Here is a 24,940-nt window from a genome sequence, read left to right as displayed (position 1 = left end):
TCTTTAAGAAGGTAATCCCTGTACCTTTATTTTTAAGAATGTAATTCCTGTACCTTTATGAGTATAATCTCTGTACCTCTAGCTTTAAGAATCATCCTGCAGTCCGATAATGGCCTGCTCGAGGTTTGGTGTCCTAGCAACAACATCACAGTGACGGCTGGAATCAGCACAACTTTATCCCTCACCATAAGACCATTATACTCCACCACTGACATGAAGGACAAGGGAGAAGGTTTTCATCATAAAGTCTATAACCTTGTGTTGAGCTGTGATTAGATGCATGTTCAGCTATGATGAATACCTCTCATTAGCCCTCCAGAGAGGGCGGGACAGACACTGGTGATGGGTTCACTCCGCACCCACTCTGCTTGTACAGTACGTAATAACTAATCAGTCAAACTCACATCAAGGGAAACCATAAAACTAAAGGAGGACTTGCACATTATTAGAATAAATGTTGGAAAATGTTCACAGATGATGCACCGCTGTGTTGCTGTGTAGTGAGGATACATGGGGCCGAGACTTTACCACTTTATTTTTTAACCTGCAGCAAAAATACCAATTTGCTCCTATGCACCATCGTAATCAGAAGATAAAATAAAAGCAAACTAAAATGGGAATGAAATACAGAACTCTGATGCAGAAAAAGACAAAGAAACTATGAGCTGACTGAAGCAGTGAAGCGTTCATCCGCTCCGTTGCCTGCTACAAAGCGCTTTTGGACACGCAGGACGGCTGCGACGGCCCAGACCGTGACGGCCTTCGCCAGTCTGGCACATCCCGGTGTGTTATGTCTGGTCGGCACCGGCCCAGTTTAGCAGAATACAATCTTTTTGCCTCAGATATCACACACATTGTACTAATTCTTCAATTTCTGACCCATAATCTTGCCAAGATGCAGGCAGTCACTGTTAAAAAATAAGAATCTAAATGTACAAAGGCACAAATAAAGGCTTTCAAACTTTATTGATTTGTATTGATCTGTATGTCAATCAGATTTTTAAAAACGAGTTTGCTTTAAGGGAACGTCCTCGTTCCGTGAACCTGGTGATGGCAGGAAACACAGCAAATGAAGCGTGGACATGGAAGGAGAGGGCATGGCATCAGCTCCAGATGTCCTGGAGATATCGTTTCTCCTCTCTGAGTTTGGCCACGACCTTCAGGGACTCCAGCTTGTCTAGCTGAAGTTCATTCCTGATGATCTCCAACAGCGTGTCATTAACATCTTTAGCCATGTTCTTCGCATCTCTGGAGAAAGACCAAACATCAACAACACTGTCCTGCACTCAGGAACTGCTCCAAGGTTTACAATAAAAGATTATTTATAATAAAAAGATGACGATGAAATGCAACCCACCCACAAACATACAGGTAACCCTGGTCCACAAAGAGGCTGTTGACCACACTCTTGGAGTACTGGTGCAGGAGATGTTGGACATATCTGGGTCTGGGCTCCGGTCCTCCTCCTTCTGGATCGTCTCGAGAGAAACACACCTTCAGATGGTTCAGTGTCCCAGTCTCCACAAACCTCTCCAGCTCCTCTCTGAGATGAAGCACACGAGTGTGAAATATAGTATTAGTCGAATGCTACAACAGACAACTGCTGTGTCCACACGGGCTGCACAAACGGATGCTCTGTGGGATTCAGCACAAATGACATGTGTGATGTTGGACTAAACTGTTTGCAGACTTATGAGTTTAATCCATATTACGTTTCTAGGTCACTGTGAACCTCTCCAACTTTGCATTCATTTCAACTAGTATGCAAGTGTACAGCACACTTGTGGAAGACGTCTACCTCCACACACACACACACACACACACACACACACACATCAGAATAAAGGAAGGGCCTCCCAGTTGCAGCATGCTTTCAGTCAGCTCTTCCTCTAGCGTGGCCTGCAGGTCTGGGGGGGAGCGGCAGGTGAACTGAGCGCAGTGTGTGTGTGTGTGTGTGTGTGTGTGTGTGTGTGTCAGTCTCCCCAGCCTCATCTGCTCCGAGATACTCGCCTGCTCCTCTGACAGGCTCCTTTTCATGCCCTCATGTCATCTCAGCCTATGAAGCAGCAGCAGAACCGGCCAGAACCCTGGCCCTCACCCTCAAGCCCCACCCCCTGCCCCGCCTCCAGTCTCAGAACACACCCCCTGCCCCACCCCTCCCACCCAAAGCCCCATTCAGCACCGTGCTCTCTCTGGGTGGGATCGATTTCACCCCTTTACCACTAGTATTAAATGCTGGCCTTGATGAGGAGTTACTGCTGGTCGATGTTCCTCGAGAAAGCTGTCCAAACAAACCCCCTGACTGCCTTTCATCCAAGACTGGAGCAAGAATTTTCAAAACATCAAAAGACTAAGCGAATTTTAATCTCCGTGTTCAGTTGTAAGTCAGTTTGGCTGAGGTGCTGCACAGTACATACATCATCAATTAACTTTGTCCACAGGAAGTCAATAAATTCAGCTCACTGCATCATGTTGGCAAACAGGAACAGGTTGAGAGTAAATACATGTGAGAGGAAGAGTGTAGACACTCAGTGCATCACAATGGGCGCTACTCTCCTTTGATTAATACAAGTTACACAAGTAAAATAAGAAAAAATGAATTTCATTCTTCATAAAGATAAATGGTTTGACACAGAAGGAGAATGCTGACTTTGAACCATGCAATGGTTTTGCATAGACACACACACACACACACACACACACACACACACACACACATTTAAATACACTTCCCTAAGCCAAGCCAGTGTCATTAGTCAGGCCTGGCTTTATGAGTTATGGTTCTGGCTCTTGGGAGCGACCAGCCGTGAGCCATTGTTTCCTGTGTCCAGTGTCCTCAAAGGAAGCACTTTAATTTCAATGCTTTCTCAGTGATGACTGAAGGACAAGAGCAACCGAACCCTGTGGCTATTAGGAATCAACACAGCAGAGCACAACACAACACAGCACAACACAACACAGCACAGCAGAGCACAACACAGCACAAGAGAGCACAGCACAACACAGCAGAGCACAGCACAACACGAGAGCACAGCACAACACGAGAGCACAGCACAGCACAGTACAACACAGCAGAACACAACATAACACAACAACACAACACAGCACAAGAGAGCACAGCAGAGCACAACACAACACAGCAGAGCACAACACAGCACAAGAGAGCACAGCACAACACAGCAGAGCACAGCACAACACAACACAGCAGAGCACAACACAACACAGCAGAGCACAACACAGCACAAGAGAGCACAGCACAACACAGCAGAGCACAACACAGCACAAGAGAGCACAGCACAACACAGCAGAGCACAGCACAACACGAGAGCACAGCACAGCACAGTACAACACAACAACACAACACAGCAGAGCACAGCACAACACAACACAGCAGATGACATCACAACCAAACAGCACAGCACAGCACAACACAGCAGCATGTGTGAGAAGGGTGTGTGTGTGTGTGTGTGTGTGTGTGTGTGTGTGTTCATCAGCGTGCACATTGATAACCTGGTGTTAGAAGCTGGGATTAAAGTGGACCTGTTTCAGTTTACAGAACATTGATTTTCTACTCCTTATAGTTGTGGAGTATTGTACCTGTTAACAGATCTCAATAAAAGTGCCAATTGGGAAAAACAAATTCAAACAAAGTTCCAAAGTAGTGTACCTCAAGAGTTTGTCCTTATACTGTGTGTGTGTGTGTGTGTGTGTGTGTGTGTGTGTGTGTGTGTGTGTGTATACCTGAAGAGGAAGTCTCTGTCCTTATGTCTGCATCCGAAGAACAGCCAGGTTTCTCCACAAGTGTACTCGGGATTTTCCTCCCTCTCTCTCTCCCTGTTTAATAAAAGCCACATTTCTCTTAATCAAAACATCATTCCAAATGTACACAAATGAATGGAACCTGACCCAACAACTCCTTGCAGTATTCAAATTAACATTTGAAATTAATTTGTGTTCATTTAACTGCAGTTATAATACACTGTGTATTCTGATGAATGTTCACTCAGTCTTTTACGTAATGCTTTCTGAAGTATTAAGGTTATGATTACACTGCTGGCACCCAATTAGGTTTCATTTTACTCCGCCCATAAAGGAGTTTAAACATTTAACAGCCACAGAAGCAAGTCTTAGGAGACTGGAAGGAAACGACATTTGAACACATTTTTAAGTGCGATCCCAGCAGGAGAGCTGGCCATCTTCCCAGAATGCCCTTCACCACGGTGGCACAAAATCTTCTGGCGCTATCTGCACACCGCACCTGCTCTGCACTGGCAACTGTGCACAGATAAGAGCAGGCAGCCTGTCTCCGTCCTGACAGGCATCTGCTCCGTCCAATCACAACGGCGGAGCCGCACCGTGACCTGGGCCTGGTCACAGCACCAATTCCCCGATAGCGGTGATTCATAGCAGCGATCCACCCCCAACAAAGTGTCTCCTGGCAACTGTTTTGGATCTGTCAGAGCGCCCAGAAGCCCAGTAACCTGATGAGTAATGAAACCCACGCGGGCCTGAACCAGCACAGACGCACCGGGTCGGGCTCGGCGAGTGCCAGGCGGCTTTTTAGAGATTCTGGATCCAAAACGCTCACAACGCTGAGTCTAACTGCGATTTGAAGAGCACGGAGCTGCACCAGGCCAGGCCTGATCAGCGAAGGGAAACATCTCACTCCCTGAGGCCACAATCTGGGCTCCTTCATTCGTGGTGAACTACCACACCCTCTGGTGCAGTCAGACTGGCACGCACGTCATCACAGCCTGGCACCACTGGATGACCCAGATGTTCCTTTCCGTGGCAAAGCCACGTGTGTCCAATACACACATGACTAATATGACACACATGACTAATGTTCTCTCCGTGCCGTATCCCAGTTCTGGAAGCTTCTTTTACTGTGGACTGTTATGGTTTCTTGGGCTGGTTCCTCTACTAGTCCTATCTGAATGCTCACCCACTGGAAAATCTCACAAACATTTGTGGAGGGAAAAATAATAATATTTTATTGCCCACAAAATCAAATCAAATACAAAAAACGACTCGCAGAATCTCAGGGAGTCAAGCCGGAGAGTGTTATAAATACTGTCCGGTTTAAAGACCGTACTGTGAAGTTCAACAAATCAACGTATTCGTTTGCTCATAAAACTCTTCTCAGCTACAGCTGATGAAGCTGCATAGCATCCGTCACCATGAGAGAGCTCCACTGCAGAGCCTCACAACACCTCACAACAGCAGAGCAGTGGACAGTGTAGAGGACAGCATGGCCTAGTTACAGCCCGCTATAAACACCCCTGCCTGCTAACAACACCTCCGCCCGCTAACAACACATGCGTCTGCTATAAACACCCCCGCCCGCTATCAACACCTGCATCTGCTATAAACACCCCCGCCCACTAACACCTGCGTCCGCTAACACCACCACCCGCTAACAACACCTGCATCTGCTTTAAACACCCCCGCCCACTAACACCTGCGTCCGCTAACAACACCCCCACCCGCTATCAACACCTGCGCCCGCTAACACCACCACCCGCTAACAACCTCCCCGCCCGCTATCAACACCTGCGCCCACTAACACCCCCGCCCGCTATCAACACCTGCGTCTGCTATAAACACCCCCACCCGCTATCAACACCTGCGTCTGCTATAAACACCCCCACCCGCTATCAACACCTGCGTCTGCTATAAACACCCACGCCCGCTTTCAACACCTGTGCCCGCTATAAATGCCACCGCCTGCTAACAACACCCGCGCCCGCTAACAACACCCCAACCCGCTAGCCTCCAAGTTATTTAAACGAATTACAACAGACGGTATGACATGAGTGGCGTAGCTGGTCCGAGTAAGAAGCCTAAACCAAAGAAGGGAAATGTATAGCGGCATTTTCGGACTGTTCAAGCATCATTTTGGGTGAGTCACTTAATTGTTAAGCACAAGAAGTCCTTCCAAGACGGAGAAATGATAAAAGAGGCATTTGAGCTATTGAGGAATACAGTTACAATTATCGCAACAATTAGCGATTCTTTAAAATTAAAGTAATATTATTATAGTAATATTATTAAGTAATACTCTAATAACTTAAATAATGATAATATAGAAGAAATACATTTGTTTTGTATTTTTATTGTAGGTAGATAATTTTGACTTGGTCATCTTATAAGCAGCTCGCAAGCTGAAAAGGTGTGGGCACCCCTGGTGTAGAGGATCTCTGAATACCAGTGGAACAGGCACTCCGGCTGTACAGACACGCCGGCGGTACAGACACACCGGCGGTATCGAGACACTGGCGGTACTGACGGTACAGGCACACCGGCGGAACAGGCACACCGGCAGTACCGACAGTACAGACACACCGGCGGTACAGACACACCGGCGGTATCGAGACACTGGCGGTACCGATGGTACAGGCACACCGGCGGAAAAGGCACACCAGCGGTACAGACACACCAGCGGTACCGACAGTACAGGCACACCGGCGGTACAGACAGTACAGGCACACCGGCGGTACAGACACACCGGCGGTACAGACACACCGGCGGTACAAACACACCGGCAGTACCGACAGTACAGGCACACCGGCGGTACAGACACACCGGCGGTACAGACAGTACAGACACAACAGCGGTACAGACAGTACAGACACACCGGCGGTACAGACAGTACAGACACACCGGCGGTACAGACAGTACAGACACACCGGCGGTACAGACAGTACAGACACACCGGCGGTACAGGCACACCGGCCGTACAGACACACCGGCGGTACAGACACACCGGCGGTACAGACAGTACAGGCACACCGGCGGTACAGGCACACCGGCGGTACAGACAGTACAGGCACACCGGCGGTACAGGCACACCGGCGGTACAGACAGTACAGGCACACCGGCGGTACAGGCACACCGGCGGTACAGGCACACCGGCGGTACAGACAGTACAGGCACACCGGCGGTACAGACACACCGGCGGTACAGACAGTACAGACACACCGGCGGTACAGACAGTACAAGCACACCGGCGGTACAGACAGTACAGGCACACCGGCGGTACAGACAGTACAGGCACACCGGCCGTACAGACACACCGGCGGTACAGACAGTACAGGCACACCGGCGGTACAGGCACACCGGCCGTACAGACACACCGGCCGTACAGACAGTACAGGCACACCGGCGGTACAGACACACCGGCGGTACAGGCACACCGGCGGTACAGGCACACCGGCGGTACAGGCACACCGGCGGTACAGGCACACCGGCGGTACAGACACACCGGCGGTACAGGCACACCGGCGGTACAGGCACACCGACGGTACAGACACACCGACGGTACAGACACACCGACGGTACAGACAGTACAGGCACACCGGCGGTACAGACACACCGGCGGTACAGACAGTACAGACACACCGGCGGTACAGACAGTACAAGCACACCGGCGGTACAGACAGTACAGGCACACCGGCGGTACAGACACACCGGCGGTACAGACAGTACAGGCACACCGGCGGTACAGACAGTACAGGCACACCGGCCGTACAGACACACCGGCGGTACAGACAGTACAGGCACACCGGCGGTACAGGCACACCGGCGGTACAGGCACACCGGCGGTACAGGCACACCGGCGGTACAGGCACATGTTTTGCAGGACTGCACAAGATATGGTTAGAATTATTTATTGTAAAATTGGTCTTTGCATTATTGATAATGCAGGACACGACATGCAGAGGCGTGCTCTAACAGATCGGACTTTGTTTACTGCATGCTGTGATGCATTTTTAACTAAATTTGGTGCTTTAGACCCAATCATCCAACCTAACTTCAGTAATGGCTGGTAGTGTACACACCATCCTGTGTGTGTGTGTGTGTGTGTGTGTGTGTGTGTGTGTGTGTGTGTGTGTTGCATCAAATAAAATGTTCACATCCAAAAGTGCAAGCCAATGCCAAATGCTACTTCACTGCAGCACATCACTGGCCTGAGGCAACCAGCACTGACCAGTTATGCCCATGCTCACAGGACTTCAAATGGCACCAGACACTCTGAATTTGAGCACAAACATTCATGAAACACTTATTAATATGTTCCAAACAAAGCATTAGCATCCCATCAAACCAAATGTATTATGTCACACTACATAAAACCATCATAGATGGGACAGGAAAGTAAATATCTGGCATCTCAAATTGGTCTCATCTAGTCAAATATGTTCAGCATGAGGATTCTTGCTAGAGTGTGCAGCAAAAATTGTCTCCAAGCAATGTTATTAGCATCTGGGATCTCAGTATGCAATCTGGAAATGCCTTTGAATGAAGTGGCTTTAGCGTGATTCTATGTTGCCTGGAGCGATCAATATGAAAACCTGGGATTTAGTTTTAACAAAAAAAAAAACCATGGAGACCAAAATGGCTCCATCCTGAATACAAAACAAGTCTTCTACGTCCGAGGAGACATTCACTCCTCTCTTAGAAAGAAACTGCACCAGTGAATTCCTCTCTGGGGCAGGTCCGAGAAAGGTGCACCAGTGAATTCCTCTCGGGGGCAGGTCCGAGAAAGGTGCACCAGTGAATTCCTCTCGGGGGCAAGTCTCAGAGAGTTATCGTCCGCACTGAGCTACCCTGGAACTACGGAAGTGGGGAGAATATCTCCTCATTCTCCTGCATTAGTGGAAGAATGTGTGGTTTCTGCCAGGGCTCCACTAAGACTCACGAAGTGAGAAGGAGCAACTACATTATGTCATTTTTTCCTCACAGACTTCCCTACTGCTCGCCTTGGGTACCATCCTGAGAAATAGACTGACTGTAAAAGATATAGGTCATATGGTTGGTCAAATGACTGGTCACATGACCAGGTAATACCTGACCAGGAAATAAATTCAATCCAGCTCCTCCAAGCCACCCTATATTAACCCATAATGATGCTATATTTATTAACGCCATCAAATCAAATTAGATTCTGCCCAGTCATAAAAAAGTAATAGAAACTTTTACAGCTTTTTAAAAACATGAGGAATTCAAATGTTTGGTGAAAGTCAGGTCTGCTTTTTGTTTTAGCTCAGATGTAGCATCCACAGTAGCGCTATTCCTCATTGATAATCTGCGTCCGGTGGAGCCGGTGATGACCTTTCCTGTGGTCTTCCTCCAGTCTGTCTCTGGTGGCGTGCTACAATGCCTCTCCTCCCGCCTGCTGACAGCCCATTGATCCGCCGGGGCGGAAATCGAAGCATCCCACACTGTTTGTTACTGAAAAGAAAGCTCGGGGCTTTGTGACACAACCGGGGCCCTGCCGACAAAATGGTGATTGTTATCTCGTATGGAAGCCCAGCATCAAAGGCTGCTGTGTGTGGGAGAAGCATCGAGTTAAGACCGTCTGACACAGTCGGCACAGTGGGGTGAGGCCAGGCGGCTGAGGGCAGGACTGTCATGAGTACCTGGGTGAAGCACCTCACCATTCACCCTCTATTGTGTGTGTGTGAGAGAGAGAGAGAGTGTGTGTGTTTTGGAGCTGGGGTTAATCTGTTTTAGTGAGAGAAAAGAAAAGCAAAACTGGAATTGTCCTATAGTGAGGCGTACACACACACACACACACACACACACCTCGCCAGCCTGTCTCCAACACTCTGCATCACTGGGAGAGCCGTTCCTAAACCAGGTTGATCACCCCTCCCAGTCCAGTGTTTGAGTCTGCATTTACTTTCAGCAAACAGCACGCTCATATTCCACAGCAATTCCATAGCAATGACTGGCTTGACAATTTCAAAGTGCACACAGGCTTTGTGTGTGTGTGTGTGTGTGTGTGTCTGTCAGATGACCACTTTCATTCCCTGATTTCTACAGGTTATACCATCAGCCTATCAGGATAGCTCATTAATCATCCATGCTTTCAGCTGGGCCAGTCTTCACTCTGATTACTGCTGTATCCTTCATACCTCTAGCTTTTCTCTTTTGCTGTTCCTCTCTCTCTCTCACACACACACACACACACACACACACGCACACACCCACACACCTCCATTCGTATCAAGTCTTAACGCGTCACTCCTGGCACCCACAGCGTAAATCGTCCATGCCGAAATGACAGATCTCATCAGGCTGTCTGTTACCAGAGCATCCAATATGGGCTTTACTTCCAGTCTTAAGGCCCGATGACAACCTCCTTTGTGCCAGTGGGAGGAGTTATGGGAACATTTACATGTTGCTGGGGAAACAATATGCCACCTCCACCCTCGTCGCGGCAACGCTGATGGCGTACTCGTAACACAAGGAGTCAACAGCTTTCTGCATACGCCTTCAACTGCCTTGTGTGGCGGAACAGGGTAATAGAAGATAACGGGACAATCAAGCTGTTTACTGTGCAGGAGTAAATCTCAGGTACCGCCAGCCGTTTCTGCAACTCCCACTACTCACACTCCTACTGATGGAACACGTCCACGAGCCTTCGACCCGATTCTTCAGCCCCAATTCCCTCCACACACACTCCCTCCACACACACTCCAAGGCCACTGGTAAAATAGGGCGGCAGGGTGGTTGGGTGGTCGTACCTTTGCTGGAGGAAGCCAATGAAGGGGGCAACACCCGTTCCTGGTCCCACCATCACTATGGGAACAGCAGCATCAGTGGGCAGATGAAAGGTGTTGTTGATACGGCGACTCACGTGAACCTGAGAACAGACGAACCCCACGCACACAGCTCACATTAGTACAGACAACCGCACACAGCTCAAGACCACAGACAGCCCCACACACAGCTCCACCACCGCCCCACACACAGCTCCACCACCGCCCCACACACAGCTCCCCTCGTCCCCAGACGCTCCCATCCTTACGTCCTTTTCTAAAGGCCTCTGGAGCAAACTAAGCTAACACAGCCTGTGACTAGCAGAGTTCATGTTTTAAAGAAGAAGACTCATTGGAATCACTCATCACTCCGGAGGGACAGGACAGGCTGTCTCGAGGTGGACCAGCCTGTCTGCAGACCTTGGGCAAGGTGGACGAGTCCCTGGTGTCTTCTGAAGCCTGCGGAGTCCCGTAAGGCTGGAGGACAGCGGCGACCCGGTCCGCTAGCCACCCCGTACACAGGCCCCTCCTCTCGGGATGCTCGGCACAGGCAGGGAACTCCACGACGTTGAAGACGAAGCGCACTCTGCCCGGGGGTGTACGGCTGCAGCTGAATGACAGCAGAAAGACGTCGGCCTAAAAGTCATACATCATCATCATCATCATCATCTCACCCCACAGAAGAGAGGCTACTTCCAGGGAATCCTGCTGACCGAGCATTAATTTTTAAGCATTAATATTTAAGTGCCCTAATGTAGCTTCTGGAAAGGGAGTGAGTACTAACACCATAATCATCATCACACTCCGTCACCATCATTACTCTAGACAGCCAGACCATTGCAGGCCACTAAGTCAGGTAGAAAACAAATGAATAACTGTCCCACTACAAACACCCCCCCCCCACAGTCCCACCACAACTACAGCCCCCCCCCCCACCCTGCTACAACTACATACCCCCCCACCCACAGTCCCACCACAACCACTCCCCCCCCCACCCACAGTCCCACCACAACCACAACCCCCCACCACCCACAGTCCCACCACAACTACAGCCCCCCCCCACCCTGCTACAACTACATATCCCCCCACCCACAGTCCCACCACAACCACAACCCCCCCACCCACAGTCCCACCACAACCACAAACCCCCCCACCCACAGTCCCACCACAACCACAAACCCCCCCCCCCCCCCCCCACAGTCCCACCATAACCACTCCCCCCCCACCCACAGTCCCACCACAACCACTCCCCCCCCACCCACAGTCCCACCACAACCACAACCCCCCCACCCAACCACAACCCCCCCCCCCAATGTCCTGCTACCACTACATTCCCCCTCTGGCCACCATCCCATTAATAACAGAAGCACTGTGCTGCCTTTGACAACAACAGAAGCGTTGTTAAGGAGGACGTGAAGAAATATTTTTAAGAAATGACCCAAAAACTGATTTCTGAATTTACACTTTGAATCCGAGCTCCAAAAATATAAAGCCCAGGTGTGTGCGGCAGGCGTCTCACCTAGCGGCGGAGTAGGGTCTCGGCTGGAGCGCTGGTATCTGCTCTGGAACAAACAAGGGAAAGAAGACCTCAGGGCCACGTGCGGGGACGACTTTAAGGGCGTCCAACACCGCACCGCCGTCCTAATTCAGGATGAGCCCTGCTTGCACATTCTAACTACAGCTTGTGCAAGCAAGGCCGAGTGCGGCTCGCGAGGACACTCCGACCTTTGGCCTTTGACCCAGTTACACCTGCTCCGCAGATTCATGGCGCTGAGGGACAGCTTTCGTACTCCCGGGTACACATATGCACGGACCGCAGCCCTGCTGGCCCACGGGTTACTGGGTCGTGTTTCATCTGACTTTAATCCAGCGTCAGCCGTGAAGATCGACTTACGTCTACCACCTTGCCAATTTCTTCAACATTTCTATTGAATTCAGGGTGGAATGGAGGTCTTAAATATTATTAATTGAGCCTTCACAATTACAATATGTCAACGTTGATGTGAAAACAGCTTGAATACAGGTGTTTATTCACATTAACAGAGTGTTTACAATTAGGTTTCATCCATCAGAAGACATTATGGTCTGCTTTCCCCTTGCTCCAAGATCAATCTACACCAAGCCATATGAGCCTTCAACACCGCCGCTGAATTACAATTAAGGATTAAATATTCCAAGCAGCTGTTGTAAATCAAATCTCCTCTTCAGCGCGAGTGAGTGTGATAAATAGCACATGGTGTTTCTTGAATGATGGCATTGATTTGAACATCAACAATCAGTAAACAGCAACACGACCTATTAATACATACCAGGCAGTAACTCTTATTTTATGATAATTATGATGTCCTAAAAATACATCAGAAAAAAAGCCCAGCACCTGCATCACAAAGAAGGCAAAATCTGCCACCTGTTCACAAAAACCACAACAGGCAGAAAGATCCTCATACGGATGATGTCATTGTCAGTCTTAGTGTCTCAGCTGAGGCAGCTTCAGGTGGGCGGGATCAACTTTGGCCCCGCCTACCCCAGACACAATAGTCTGTAGCACAGGCAGCTAGGCCAACATTTAAAAGGTGCTCACAACAGCGTCAGGTCCATCGCCTCGTCTTAACAGATTAAACTATAAAAGTCGTCATTACCCGCTGCTGAAATAAGGGTTCCTAGAGAGCTAGTAGAGATTTCGCGTAGTTCTACTGCCACCTAGTGGGGACTTATAAAAGTGACGATTCCATCAGCCACCTGCTTGTGTTTGACTTAAGAGCACTTACGGGCCGGCAACACGTGCTTGGCAACGACAGGCTGATAAGGTGCAGTTTAAAGACGAATGAATGAAGATTTACTAACCAATGAGGAGGCTGAGGGGAGGTTTGCAGGAGGGGAAGGCCACCAGCAGATCCAGTAAGCACACGTTGCGGTCCCTCACGAAGCTGTTATAGTCTGCTGCCCCCTGCTGGCTACACAACTCCTGCAGCCGTCTTTTCTCACCACCGTCCGGGGTGCAGTCCGCCAGCGCCCGCACAAACGCCTGTTAACGTTATGTTTAACAATAAGTTTCAGTTCCTCCGAACTGTATAAACCACGCAGAAATCCTCATTATAAAACCACCATGCTGATTAATTAATACAACAGCATTCCTAACATGCATATGAATGACATCATTAACTTATGCTTATGAATGACATCATTACCTTTTTGGGTATGCTTCTAAGTTCCAGGCACGAGGTCAGAAGATCTAGCAGAGTGCACTTCTGCGGGATGTGGGAGGGAACCTTCGCCCCTGGAGACACAAACACGTGCACTTACACACTTACACGCGCGTGAAACTCACAGCTGGCCCGAGACAGACAGACCAGGCGCAGACCGTCCCTGCAGACGTGTCCCCCGAAGGCGCAGTACCTTTCTTCTTGGTGTCCTTGCGCAGCTGCAGATGAACGAGCCGATTCCTCTGGTCTTGGAGTGCAAGTCTCTGGAGTAAGTGCTCAACTTCACTCGCTGTGTTTGGGCACCAAACATCAAAGGCATCTCCTGGCTGGTAAGACATGTTTTCACCCTGCAGAGACGAGACAAGTCTACACTGACCACAAAGAGGAGATGTGTGGGCCGGGAATCTGCTTTGCAGCACAGCACTAATGAACAACACAATTAAAAACACTTCTGGTTTTACTTCAAGATGGCCCATTTTTATAAGGAATCACTTCATGAAGGTAAAACTGTAAGGCAAGAACGAAAGAAACACGTTCTATGGGTCTAAACGACAAGCCAAGAGGGAACAGTAAGAACGCAAACCCACAGAGATGCCCAGCTCGAGCAAGATGGCTGTTTTCACGGCATCATCTCGGGTTAAGCGGACCGCTCTGGACACAGGCACTTCCTGAAAGCCTTCCTTCACAACACCGACACACTCCTGGGCAGAACACAAGCATGTAAGTCTCAGCTGAACCATCCAAAACTATTCTACAGTTCATAAATGCTATGATACTAGGTTTTTTTTTTCAGTTGCTATCTCTCTGTCTAACTGTTGCTAACTTTCTTCCATTTTCAACAAAAGTTCTACCTCGTCAGCAAGGACGTCTCCCAAGCAGACCTCCAGGTACGGTGGAGGCAGAGCTGGGATTTTGAGAGAAGACTCAGACAACGGTGGCACAGATCCAACCAAAGAGGCAGCTAAAGGAGCCCTGTTTGTGTGTGTGTCGCTGCTGTGAGCAACAACAGCTTCTGGTTCCGCCTTCTGAGAGTCCGCGTCATTTAGCTTTAGTAGCTGAAGGCTGACTGCAGCGGCGTCCTGTCCGGCTGGAGCTTGGAGAGAACTGAGAGAACTGTCCTGAGCGAGGTCACCAGGGGCTGCGGCCTCCCGGATTGGCACGGACATTCCTACAAACGCCTTTTTTAAAGCTTCCCAAAGTCCGTCAATCCAAGGATCCACTACTTCTTCAAGACTTGGGACAGACCAGCAAGAAGAAAAAATATCTTTACAATGTCCTTGGAATGATCAACGATTACAACGTGTTGGGACAGGCAGCTGATGTGATCTTACCCGGTACCGTCATCAGCATGACCCGTTGCATAGAAACGCTTTGCACCAAGTTCCTGTAGACGGCGGTCAATGGTCTTTCCACAGTTGCAGAAGTTCGCATAATTTGTGTCTCCCAAAGCTGGATGGGATACACAGAGTAGTGCGTCCGGTCACAGGAAATTACACACATAAACAAACACCCTGCGCACATTCATTTACTTTTGTTGATCTCATTCTGGATGGTTAACACCATCAAATACAGTGTACACTGAATTCTGTTCATGAGATTATGAGTTCTGTTCAGGAGTGCATAGACAACTTCTAAAGTGCTTAAAAGCTTTTTTAAATAATAAGGGATACGTTGGTTTTTTCCAGTCTTTTCGAACTTTGATAACATTCAAATCTAAAGCATAAAAATCTTACCTAAAAAGGCGTAACGCACATGAGAATAGTGGTCACTAGTCAAAGATTTATTCTTGATTTTCTTTACAAATTTGAGAGCTGTATCTGGGGGTTCACCGTCTCCCGTTGTAGAAACGACAAAAACCACTGGGCCACATTCTTTGTCCAAGTCGTACTACAAAGGGTTAAAAAACCGTCTTGTGTGAGTTTCGATAAAACACACTGTTATTATTTGTCTTCCAAGTTTTCTGTAGAATATATTAATACCTTCTCCTCTTCGCTCAGACAGCTGAGCTGGGCCAGAAGACCGTGCTGCGGCGCATGCGCAGAGAGCTCCTCAGCAATGGCTCGAGCCTGACCTCGCTGCGAGCCGTACAGTAGTAAGAATGGAGGCGTGGGGGCGCAGGGCATGGTGTGACCGCTGTGCACAGGGGCAGAGCTGCATGTCATGCACATTAAAGTATCTAACAAGTCCCAATGTAGAATTGACGTGACGATGTAACATTTATTTAAAAAAACTAACAATAACAAACCCAACATTAGCTTCTAGAAGCTAGGTTAGCCAACTGTAGTTAACAATGTCGATTATGTCAACAGCATTCACATCCACAAATCAACCCTCAGCTAACATTAGATGTTATCATACTAGTTACATGTATAGAAAGTATTATTACCTTCATAATAGCCTATCAGTCACACCGTTTGCTTAGAAACATGCGTGAGTCTAATATGTCTCCGTCAGTGTGACCACACCTGTACAACTTACAACTAGTGCTAAAAAATACAAAAAAACAAACGTGTACAAATCTGCGCAAATATCTGATCGTTAACGTTACAGAATGGCAAGATCTCAAATCCTTCGAGGAAAATCCATTTGTAATATACACGTGTGGTTGATTGAACGAGAGTATGTAACACTATCGCGAGAATGGAACAAACCATCTACATTATTGTGATCTGGTTTGTGTTTTCCCAACGTTTTCTGGCGCATAATAACGTTTTTCTGAGCTCATTTCGTGTTGACGTGTGCTCAATTATTTTTAAAAACAAGTCACTCTTACATAAAACCACTGAAATAATACAAATTTCTCTGTGACAAAGTGAGTTGGTTTGGTCCGCACCGCCCCGAGACTCTTCCAGAAGTGGCCGGCAGATCCGCGCGGCCCGGTGCGCAGCCTCAGCTTCAAGGACCGTTAAAATAAAGCAGTTGCGGGTCGCTGTGCGTGTCGGTACCGTCCACAATGTCCACGTTAGGAACTCTCGCCTTCGACGAATATGGGAGGCCGTTCATTATTATTAAGGACCAGGACAAGAAGTCTCGTCTGACGGGCCTCGACGCCCTGAAGGTAGCGGACACGCCGGGGTCTTTATCTCCTCCGGTCCGGGCCCTGACTCACCCTGGCGGGGCTCAATACACCGTGTGGCCGTATTAATGTCACTCCACACCTCATTTACCTTTATATTATATTCGTATCTACTCCTCGTTTGTGTAGTTAGGCTAATGCTTGTTCTTGACTGGAATTAGCAAACTAGCACCGTGCTATATGGTAGCCAGACCCATGTGCATGGTCTCGAGTGCTAAGCTAACGCTAGGTCGGGAGGATGCTGAGGCTTTTCATCCGCCATGCTTTTAATTATTCTCAGTTATTTTCTTTTTTTATGCATGAACTGTAAGATTTCATTGAAGCATTGTAACGTTTTATCTAATATACATGTTGAACGTGTATAGAGGGTAATATTTTACTGTTTTGTGTAATTTACAGTCACACATAATGGCAGCCAAGGCGGTTGCTACGACCCTCAAGACTTCACTTGGCCCCAATGGTAAGATATTTAATACACATCCCTGAATTTGGGAGTTATGAGAAGCAGAGTCCTGCTCAAGATCTGGTAAATGGAGGGAGGGACAGTTTTCCAAAGTAATTTACTCCCAATTTGTAGGACTTGATAAGATGATGGTGGACAAGGATGGAGAAGTGACCATCACCAATGATGGTGCAACCATTCTCAGCATGATGGATGTGGACCACCAGATTGCCAAACTCATGGTTGAACTCTCCAAGTCTCAAGATGATGAGATTGGAGATGGAACCACTGGAGTGGTTGGTGAGTGTCTGCGTAACCTCACAGAACCACCACACAGAACCACCACACAGAACCACCACACAGAACCTCACAGAACCGCCACACAGAACCGCCACACAGAACCGCCTCACAGAACCGCCACACAGAACCGCCTCACAGAACCTCACAGAACCACCACACAGAAGAACCTCACAGAACCGCCACACAGAACCACCACACAGAACCTCACAGAACCGCCACACAGAACCTCACAGAACCGCCACACAGAACCGCCACACAGAACCTCACAGAACCGCCACACAGAACCTCACAGAACCGCCACACATGGATGGAGTTGAACTTGTATTTCCTCAAAAACAGTGGAGTTAAGAGTGTTCTTCACTGTGTTTAGAAGGAGCTTGTCCACTCTTACAACAAAAAAAACGTACAACCAGACATAGCGTTCCCAACTATAAAAACAATATAATAATCATAAAATAAACAAAACCATGAAAAATATACTACAAGTAGGGGTGGGCGATATGGGAAAAAAAATTGCACGATTTCTTTGCATAAAATCACGATTTGATTTTTTATCACGATATTCCATCCAAAAAAAATGGGGGGCTACAACGCTTTCTTTCTAAGCAGATTTTAATGAGTGACACTGATAAAGTGCAATATTGCACTAAATATACAATATTTCCCAGCACGTTAAACTTAAGTTAAATATTTATACATATAGGCAAAATAATTCGCTTTTTTATCACATTATTTAATGGTTGTTTATTTTCAAAATGCCCAATCTTAACGTCTTCACGTTCTCTCATGTTTCGTCCTGGAATTACAAGAGGCTCGTATTTGTTAACTAATACAGGAGAACTGTTCAGTCAGACAGATATTTGTTGTGAAACGATTCAAACGAAGTAGTTACAATTTCAAGCATTTTCAAGTACTTAGCCTAAATTCCAGCACTTTTCAAATCTGAAACACAAAAAGCAACATTAATTTTCGTCAGGTAAATGTTCATTCCCCTGTTTTTGAGGGGTGTTTCTTTATACTACCACATATCGTTTCGGACAACACTGCAAAGAACGCGGAGTGACGCGGCAAGTATAAGTACCTGTATGAACGCTTCCGCCATTCACGCGAGGTGTGCGGAGTCACGCCCTACGGTCACTCGCGAAAATATAAACCCCCGAGGCCGCAGCTTGTGAGGTGGCTGCCCCTGCTGCTGGCATTGTTAAACTTTCGGCACATTCCTTGGGATGTCTACGTCTCAAGTGATTGAATAAATTTGTTGTACTGGCATCGGACGTTTTTACATGTTCTTTGCACACTTTACATATCGCTGTAGTTTGGTCTTGGTCAGTGGAAGAAAATCCGAACCAATTACAGAGGTAAATTTCCTCTTCGTTACCAGCTCCTCGGTTTGGCTTTCAGCCATTCACTTTTAGTTTTTACAAACGCAACATGGAGGCGTGGAAGACGCACAGTTCGCTGTGATTGGTCAGTCATACGCCCTATGTCGGCCGCATCGGCAGGAACCAGCATTAAAAAAAGTAATTGCGCTGATTGGCAAAGGCGATCTATACGATTTCTCTAATTTGGTAGATCGCCTGCGATTCTCCACTCGTTATCGCCATTCACGATTTTATATCGTCGTATCGTGCGCCCCTAACTACAAGTATCAGGCTTGGGGTTTTTAATAAAGTATATTTACAGTCAGGGACACCTTATGGTTCATGTTTCACGTTGAGAGTAGCTAGTAGTAAACCGTGTGCAGTGCTGGTGTGGTAAGTAGGGTTGCAGCGGTAACCGGTTTCACGGTATACCACGGTATTAAAATGCACGGTTATCATACCGTGTGCATTTGCTTATTACCGGTAAAAAGCAAGCCAGCGGAGAAACTGACCCGTGCATGCGCAACTCCGCTCCGGTTCAGCTACTCAGCACACAGCGGTGAGAATGGCAGAAAGTGCATCAGACTTAACAAATTTTTTAACAAAAAAAAGCTAAACTAATGTCAGCGGCGAAAATGACGTAATCGCGGTGGCTCCGCACGTGCGCGAGGGTCTCACGCGCTGTCGATTAGCGAGGTCGTGCACCTCTCGAATTTTGTAACTGCGCGCGCCGCGCCTCAGCGCAATGAACAAAGTCATGTTTGCAGGGTTCATACACCTTTATAAGGTGGAATTAAATCACTTGTACCTCACTTTAAAGGTCCGTTTTAATATTTCCCAGCACCTTAAACTTAATAACGTTAAATATTTATACATATACTCGAAATAATTCGCTTTTCATCACATTATTTAATGGTTGTTTATTTTCAAAACGCCCAATCTTAACGTCTTCACGTTCTCTCATGTTTCGTCCTGGAATTACAAGAGGCTCGTATTTGTTAACGTGATACGAGAGAACTGTGCGGAGTCGCGCGCTACGGTCACTAGTGAAAGTATAAACCTAGCTTTTTATGGTCCTTGCTTTCACTGGATGTGAAAGACGCCATTAATTTACATGCGTTCATTTTCAAATTCTAACGTGCCTGTTTTTCACATGTTAAAACCAGACTCGGAGTGAAAGCCTTAAAATAGAAATCTCTATTGTAATGATGTCAGAAATAAATCCTCTCTTTCTGCAGTATCTGGTTATATTCTAACTTGGCAGTACAACGGACGTTTACAACAATTGTTGATCAGACACTGACCCAGGCTGAGTTTATCAGATATTAAATAATTTAAACTTAAATAATTGTACTGAAATACATGATTTAGGTTTCTCTAATTTTGCAGTATTTATATAAACATGTTTACAGCTTTTTTTTTAATGAGACATTTTGTATACAATAGTTGCAGGTTTCTACAATAAATAGTTAATTGAACAAAAAAAAACTTGTAATTTCTTTAAGGGTCAGTGTATCTTTTAATAATATACAAACTAACTGTGATACCGTGATAACCGTGATACCGCGGTATTTTCTGAGACGGTTATCATACCGTGAAAATCTCATACCGTTGCAACCCTAGTGGTAAGGCGAGGTGTTCCTCCGTGTGCTTCTCAGTTCTGGCCGGCGCTCTTCTGGAGCAGGCGGAGCAGCTTCTGGATCGAGGCATTCACCCCATCCGCATCGCTGACGGCTACGACCAGGCCGCACGCTTCGCCATCGAGCACCTGGACAGGATCGGAGACAGCTTCCCAGTGGACCCCAGCAACACGGATCCCCTTATCCAGACGGCCATGACCACCCTCGGGTCCAAAGTGTAAGGTCTAGTTAATCGGAGTGGATCGAGACACAGAATCCTGCTATATTTTTCAGTTTCGTGAGATCTCGTGCAGTGACTGTATTACATCCTCAGCAGCTTCTTATTTACACATGTGGGTTGTGATGTCTGATACCTGTCTGTGCTCAGCTGCTGGTTGATTAATACGTTTTTATTAGTTCTTCTCTAAAGAACTTCTTCTCTAAAGAACTAATAAAACGAACACCACTCAGCTTCTCTTTGGGTGCCGTTTCACAGGATCAACCGTTGCCACAGACAGATGGCCGAGATCGCCGTCAATGCCATTCTGACCGTGGCCGACATGGACAGGAAGGATGTGGACTTTGAGCTGATCAAGATGGAAGGGAAGGTCGGAGGTAAACTGGAGGACACTCAGCTCATCAAAGGGGTCATTGTGGACAAAGAGTTCAGCCATCCTCAAATGCCCAAGGTGGGGTTTACTTTGGTGTTCGCTCGTCTACAGCTGAACACATCAACACAAGTCGCGAGTGTATTCTTTATGCAGGGTGTTTATGTAAAATGTCTGTCATCCGCAGGTGTTGAAAGACACAAAAATCGCCATCCTCACCTGTCCGTTTGAACCACCCAAGCCTAAAACCAAACACAAGCTTGACGTGACCTCTGTGGAACACTACAAAGCTCTGCAGAAGTATGAGAAGGAGAAGTTTCAGGAGATGATTGAGCAGGTTGGTGCAGTCTACAGTCCCCCCCTGCCATGTTCCCTCGTGAAGAAACCAAATGTATTTGCTCTCCTACCCACATATATTCAGCATTTACATTCACGACATATTAGAGATCTATGTTTCCTTCATTTGCGACTGTGTGCTGTTCTAAATGGCGTCCTGTGACGTTTTGGCCTGTGAAGTGTTGGGTTGTAATTCTTTGGCGGTTCTGTCCTGACAGGTGAAACAGAACGGCGCCAACCTCGCTATCTGCCAGTGGGGCTTTGATGACGAGGCCAATCACCTGCTTCTTCAGAACGGACTTCCTGCTGTCCGCTGGGTCGGGGGCCCTGAGATCGAGGTTGGGGGAAAAAACACAATCCTTCTTCTGGCTGCCATCTTCCTTCCCAAAATAAATTTTCAGTCTTTAACCGTGTTTAACCTGCTAGTGGCTGCTTATGTTGGTGCTTTCCTGGCATGCGACTGTGTTGTTTGGCCTATCAGAGTAACATGTGCATTACCCTTCATTGTAGCTCATTGCTATTGCCACTGGGGGGCGCATCGTGCCACGGTTCTGTGAGCTGACGCCAGAGAAGCTGGGCTCGGCAGGGCTGGTGAGGGAGCTGTGCTTCGGAACCACCAAAGACCGCATGCTTGTGATCGAGGAGTGCAAGAACTCCAGAGCCGTTACCATCTTCATCCGCGGAGGAAATAAAATGGTAACGTTTGTTCACGTCACGGCCCAAAGCACACCTTCTCTTTTGTAGGTCATCTGGAGTGTGTGGGCTAACATGAGACACGTACGTGTGTGTGTGTGTGTGTGTGTGTGTGTGTGTGTGTGTGTGTTTTGCACAGATTATTGAGGAGGCCAAGAGGGCTCTCCACGACGCCCTGTGCGTAATCCGTAACCTGGTTCGAGACAACCGCATCGTCTACGGTGGCGGTGCCTCCGAGATCGCCTGTGCCCTCGCCGTGAACGAGGCCGCCGACAAGGTCCGCTTACGTCCGAGTGTCCGTGTTCACGTGTGCTGCGTGCCATCAAATGTGTTCACGTGTGCTGCGTGCCGTCAAATGTGTTCACTAGGGCTGTCCACGACCAAGGATTTTTTTGGTCGACCAATGGTCGTCATTTACTCCGACTAATCGACCAATCGGACCCCCCCCCCCCCCTCCAAAAATAATTTCCCATTTTGACCGGGATACACATTTTTGAAGTTTTATCTTTAATGCCGGGCTGCCGCATCTATGCGCATTTACCACTAACGCCAGGAGTAACCTTGTGTGACTAACAATGTTTCCTGGTTCATCTAAACACTAGTTCAGTTATCTGCTCAGTTCTTCTCCCAGTCGAAGAGTTCACGGCATAGTCGTGTACAAGAGCGACCCTTTTCCCGCGGGGATTCTAAACTTTGCCATTATTTCGCTGAGTCGCTCTGCTATGTTAGCAGCTGTGTGGGTCACTCCCAAATCTTTAGTTCCTAGCACGAATGAATGCAGTCGGCAGTTATCAGAAATAACATGCGCTGTGACCGTCATACGTTCCATCTGGTTAGTCCATATATCCGTTGTGAAGCCGAGTGCTTTACAGTTTTCGATCTTGCCCTAAAGTGTTTTGTTTTGCTGTATTTGCTCTTAACCGCGTGCATCACTGTTTCACGTCTAACCAGGCTATATTCGGGCTCGAGGCATTCAATTAGATTTTTAAGTCCCTCAACACTGACAATATTCACAGGTCGCATGTCCAGCGCTGTCCTTGTCAAACAAATCACCAACGGTAAATTCGTGTCACGTCTTCCTTTGTCACGCCGTTGAAATTAAAAGTCCCAGAAGCCCTTTGACGAGACGCAGCTTTTTTTCCCTGCGACCAATCGACCAATGGAATTTGGTCGACTAGTAATTTTTTTGGTCGACCAACGATTAATCGATTATTTGCCGTCAGCCCTAGTGTTCACGTGTGCTGCGTGCCATCAAATGTGTTCACGTGTGCTGCGTGCCATCAAATGTGTTCACGTGTGCTGTGTGCCGTCTCCGCAGTGCCCTTCTCTGGAGCAGTACGCCATGAGGGCATTCGCCGACGCTCTGGAGGTCATCCCCATGGCGCTGGCTGAGAACAGCGGCCTGAACCCCATCCAGACCATGACGGAGGTCCGAGCCCGGCAGGTCAAAGAGAACAACTCTGCTCTGGGGATTGACTGTCTGCGCGTGAACACGAACGGTAGGTGTGATCGTCAGGCAGGACGTTTAAACGTGAGGTGTAGTAGAATAGAAAGAACAAGATTTACATGCGAGTCTGAAAGTGTTTAGATAGTGTGCACAAGTGTGTTTTTAGACACGGCGTCCTCACTATGCAGTTCGTTAGTCACTGCTGTTTTAACACCATCGTGATGGTCGTCACCTCGTGGTAGCTGGCTGTTTGTTGTTGGTGTTGAATGGTTTGTTGCACATATTTAGATATTGCATGTTTTAAACATCTTGTAATGATGATTCACATAATGCGGAGTTGACTGTGAAGCCCTTAACAGCCCTCACACTGTCTGACAGCAAGAGCAGCTCCTTCTAACCAGAATGTAGAGCTAGCAATAAGGAAAGCGCAAAGAGTGATTTAGTGCACACGATGCCTTGTTTTTATTCACACGTGCAATGAAAACACATTATTACTTGTTATTGCAAATCGAACTGGTGCTTATCGATTCAACTGTAAACACTGACTGTTTGTGCCGGGTACTTACAAGTGGCACCTGCAGGTTGGATTTTGAATGTGTAATTAGTTTTTCTATTGTGATTATTACCTGTGACCTTATAATATATTTTGGTACATTTGTTGTTCACACTATAAAACATCACAAAGATGTCATGTTGGTCATTAACTGGTAATCTGCTTGCTGTGGGTTCTGATGCAATTTACTTTAAGTGTCATAAAGCAAACGAGTGTGTGCAGCACAGACTGCGATGCATATGTCTGGGTCCTCCAGAACGAGAGAGAGAGAGAGAGAGAGCTTTTGTTTTTATTTCTCAGCTTTGCTACAACAGCTGGAATGGGGTAAAAGGGTCTCCCAGGTGGGATCTGCCTTGACAGCACAGCTGCTCTGACGCTTGTGTGTGTAATGACGTGTGGTGATCATTGTTTCCTGGAAACCTGCCCGTTCATTCGATGATTCTCACTCTGCAGACATGAAGCAGCAACATGTGATCGAGACCCTCATTGGAAAGAAACAGCAAATATCACTGGCAACACAGGTGGTGAAGATGATCCTGAAGATAGATGACATCAGAAATCCAGGTGAACCAGAAGACTAGTCAGCATCCCAGTGTTTCGTGGGGGGTGTCGAGCACTTTGACCAGAATGTCATTGTTGGAACCTTCTCACTGTTATTTATCATTTGATACTTCTCTAGTGTGTACACCATGAATGGTCATTAAAATCTTCTCCTGTTAAACTGTCATGATTTCATTTTTTAAAGTGTACATTTT

At 47.6% G+C, this 24,940-nt stretch overlaps 2 protein-coding genes across 3 annotated transcripts; one reads left to right on the top strand and one right to left on the bottom strand.

The window, feature by feature from the left end:
- Positions 1–516: 516 nt before the first annotated feature.
- On the bottom strand, positions 517–16,343 carry mtrr (5-methyltetrahydrofolate-homocysteine methyltransferase reductase). Of its 2 annotated transcripts, none has more exons than XM_077012822.1 (15): positions 16,137–16,343; positions 15,730–15,901; positions 15,484–15,637; positions 15,082–15,199; positions 14,602–14,983; positions 14,338–14,451; positions 13,944–14,097; positions 13,736–13,824; positions 13,392–13,572; positions 12,067–12,109; positions 10,968–11,157; positions 10,533–10,651; positions 3,742–3,834; positions 1,358–1,543; positions 517–1,248 (listed from the first exon to the last, which is right to left on the bottom strand). In XM_077012822.1, the coding sequence occupies exons 2-15, from the start codon at positions 15,871–15,873 to the stop codon at positions 1,104–1,106; spliced, it is 2,112 nt and encodes a 703-aa protein (XP_076868937.1). In that variant the 5' UTR covers positions 15,874–15,901; positions 16,137–16,343; the 3' UTR covers positions 517–1,103. The 2 variants fall into 2 exon arrangements, with proteins under 2 accessions (XP_076868937.1, XP_076868936.1); XM_077012821.1 differs by having other exon boundaries at positions 15,730–15,883.
- Positions 16,344–16,581: 238 nt separating this feature from the next.
- Positions 16,582–24,910, top strand: cct5 (chaperonin containing TCP1, subunit 5 (epsilon)). The gene is made up of 11 exons (XM_077012827.1): positions 16,582–16,808; positions 17,226–17,286; positions 17,404–17,568; positions 20,588–20,786; positions 21,045–21,237; positions 21,344–21,493; positions 21,711–21,830; positions 22,003–22,188; positions 22,325–22,462; positions 23,504–23,684; positions 24,639–24,910. Exons 1-11 carry the CDS (start codon positions 16,704–16,706, stop codon positions 24,764–24,766), a joined length of 1,626 nt encoding a protein of 541 aa, XP_076868942.1. The 5' UTR covers positions 16,582–16,703; the 3' UTR covers positions 24,767–24,910.
- The last annotated feature ends 30 nt before the right edge of the window (positions 24,911–24,940 follow it).

The sequence above is a fragment of the Brachyhypopomus gauderio genome, chromosome 7, assembly GCF_052324685.1.
Source record: "Brachyhypopomus gauderio isolate BG-103 chromosome 7, BGAUD_0.2, whole genome shotgun sequence".
Taxonomy (NCBI): domain Eukaryota; kingdom Metazoa; phylum Chordata; class Actinopteri; order Gymnotiformes; family Hypopomidae; genus Brachyhypopomus; species Brachyhypopomus gauderio.
The sequence above is the reverse complement of the archived record's forward strand: the minus strand, read 5'-3'. Positions and strand labels throughout refer to the sequence as shown.

Bases quoted from the DNA above. Each gene is read 5' to 3' on its own strand.
- cct5 (XM_077012827.1), top strand. From the start codon at position 16,704: ATGTCCACGTTAGGAACTCTCGCCTTCGACGAATATGGGAGGCCGTTC. The intron at 16,809-17,225 runs GTAGCGGACACG...TGTAATTTACAG, and splicing joins CGGGCCTCGACGCCCTGAAG to TCACACATAATGGCAGCCAA. The intron at 21,238-21,343 runs GTGGGGTTTACT...TGTCATCCGCAG, and splicing joins GCCATCCTCAAATGCCCAAG to GTGTTGAAAGACACAAAAAT.
- mtrr (XM_077012822.1), bottom strand. From the start codon at position 15,873: ATGCCCTGCGCCCCCACGCCTCCATTCTTACTACTGTACGGCTCGCAG. The intron at 15,200-15,483 runs GTAAGATTTTTA...TATCCCATCCAG, and splicing joins TGTGCGTTACGCCTTTTTAG to CTTTGGGAGACACAAATTAT. The intron at 13,573-13,735 runs GTAATGATGTCA...TAACGTTAACAG, and splicing joins TTAGAAGCATACCCAAAAAG to GCGTTTGTGCGGGCGCTGGC.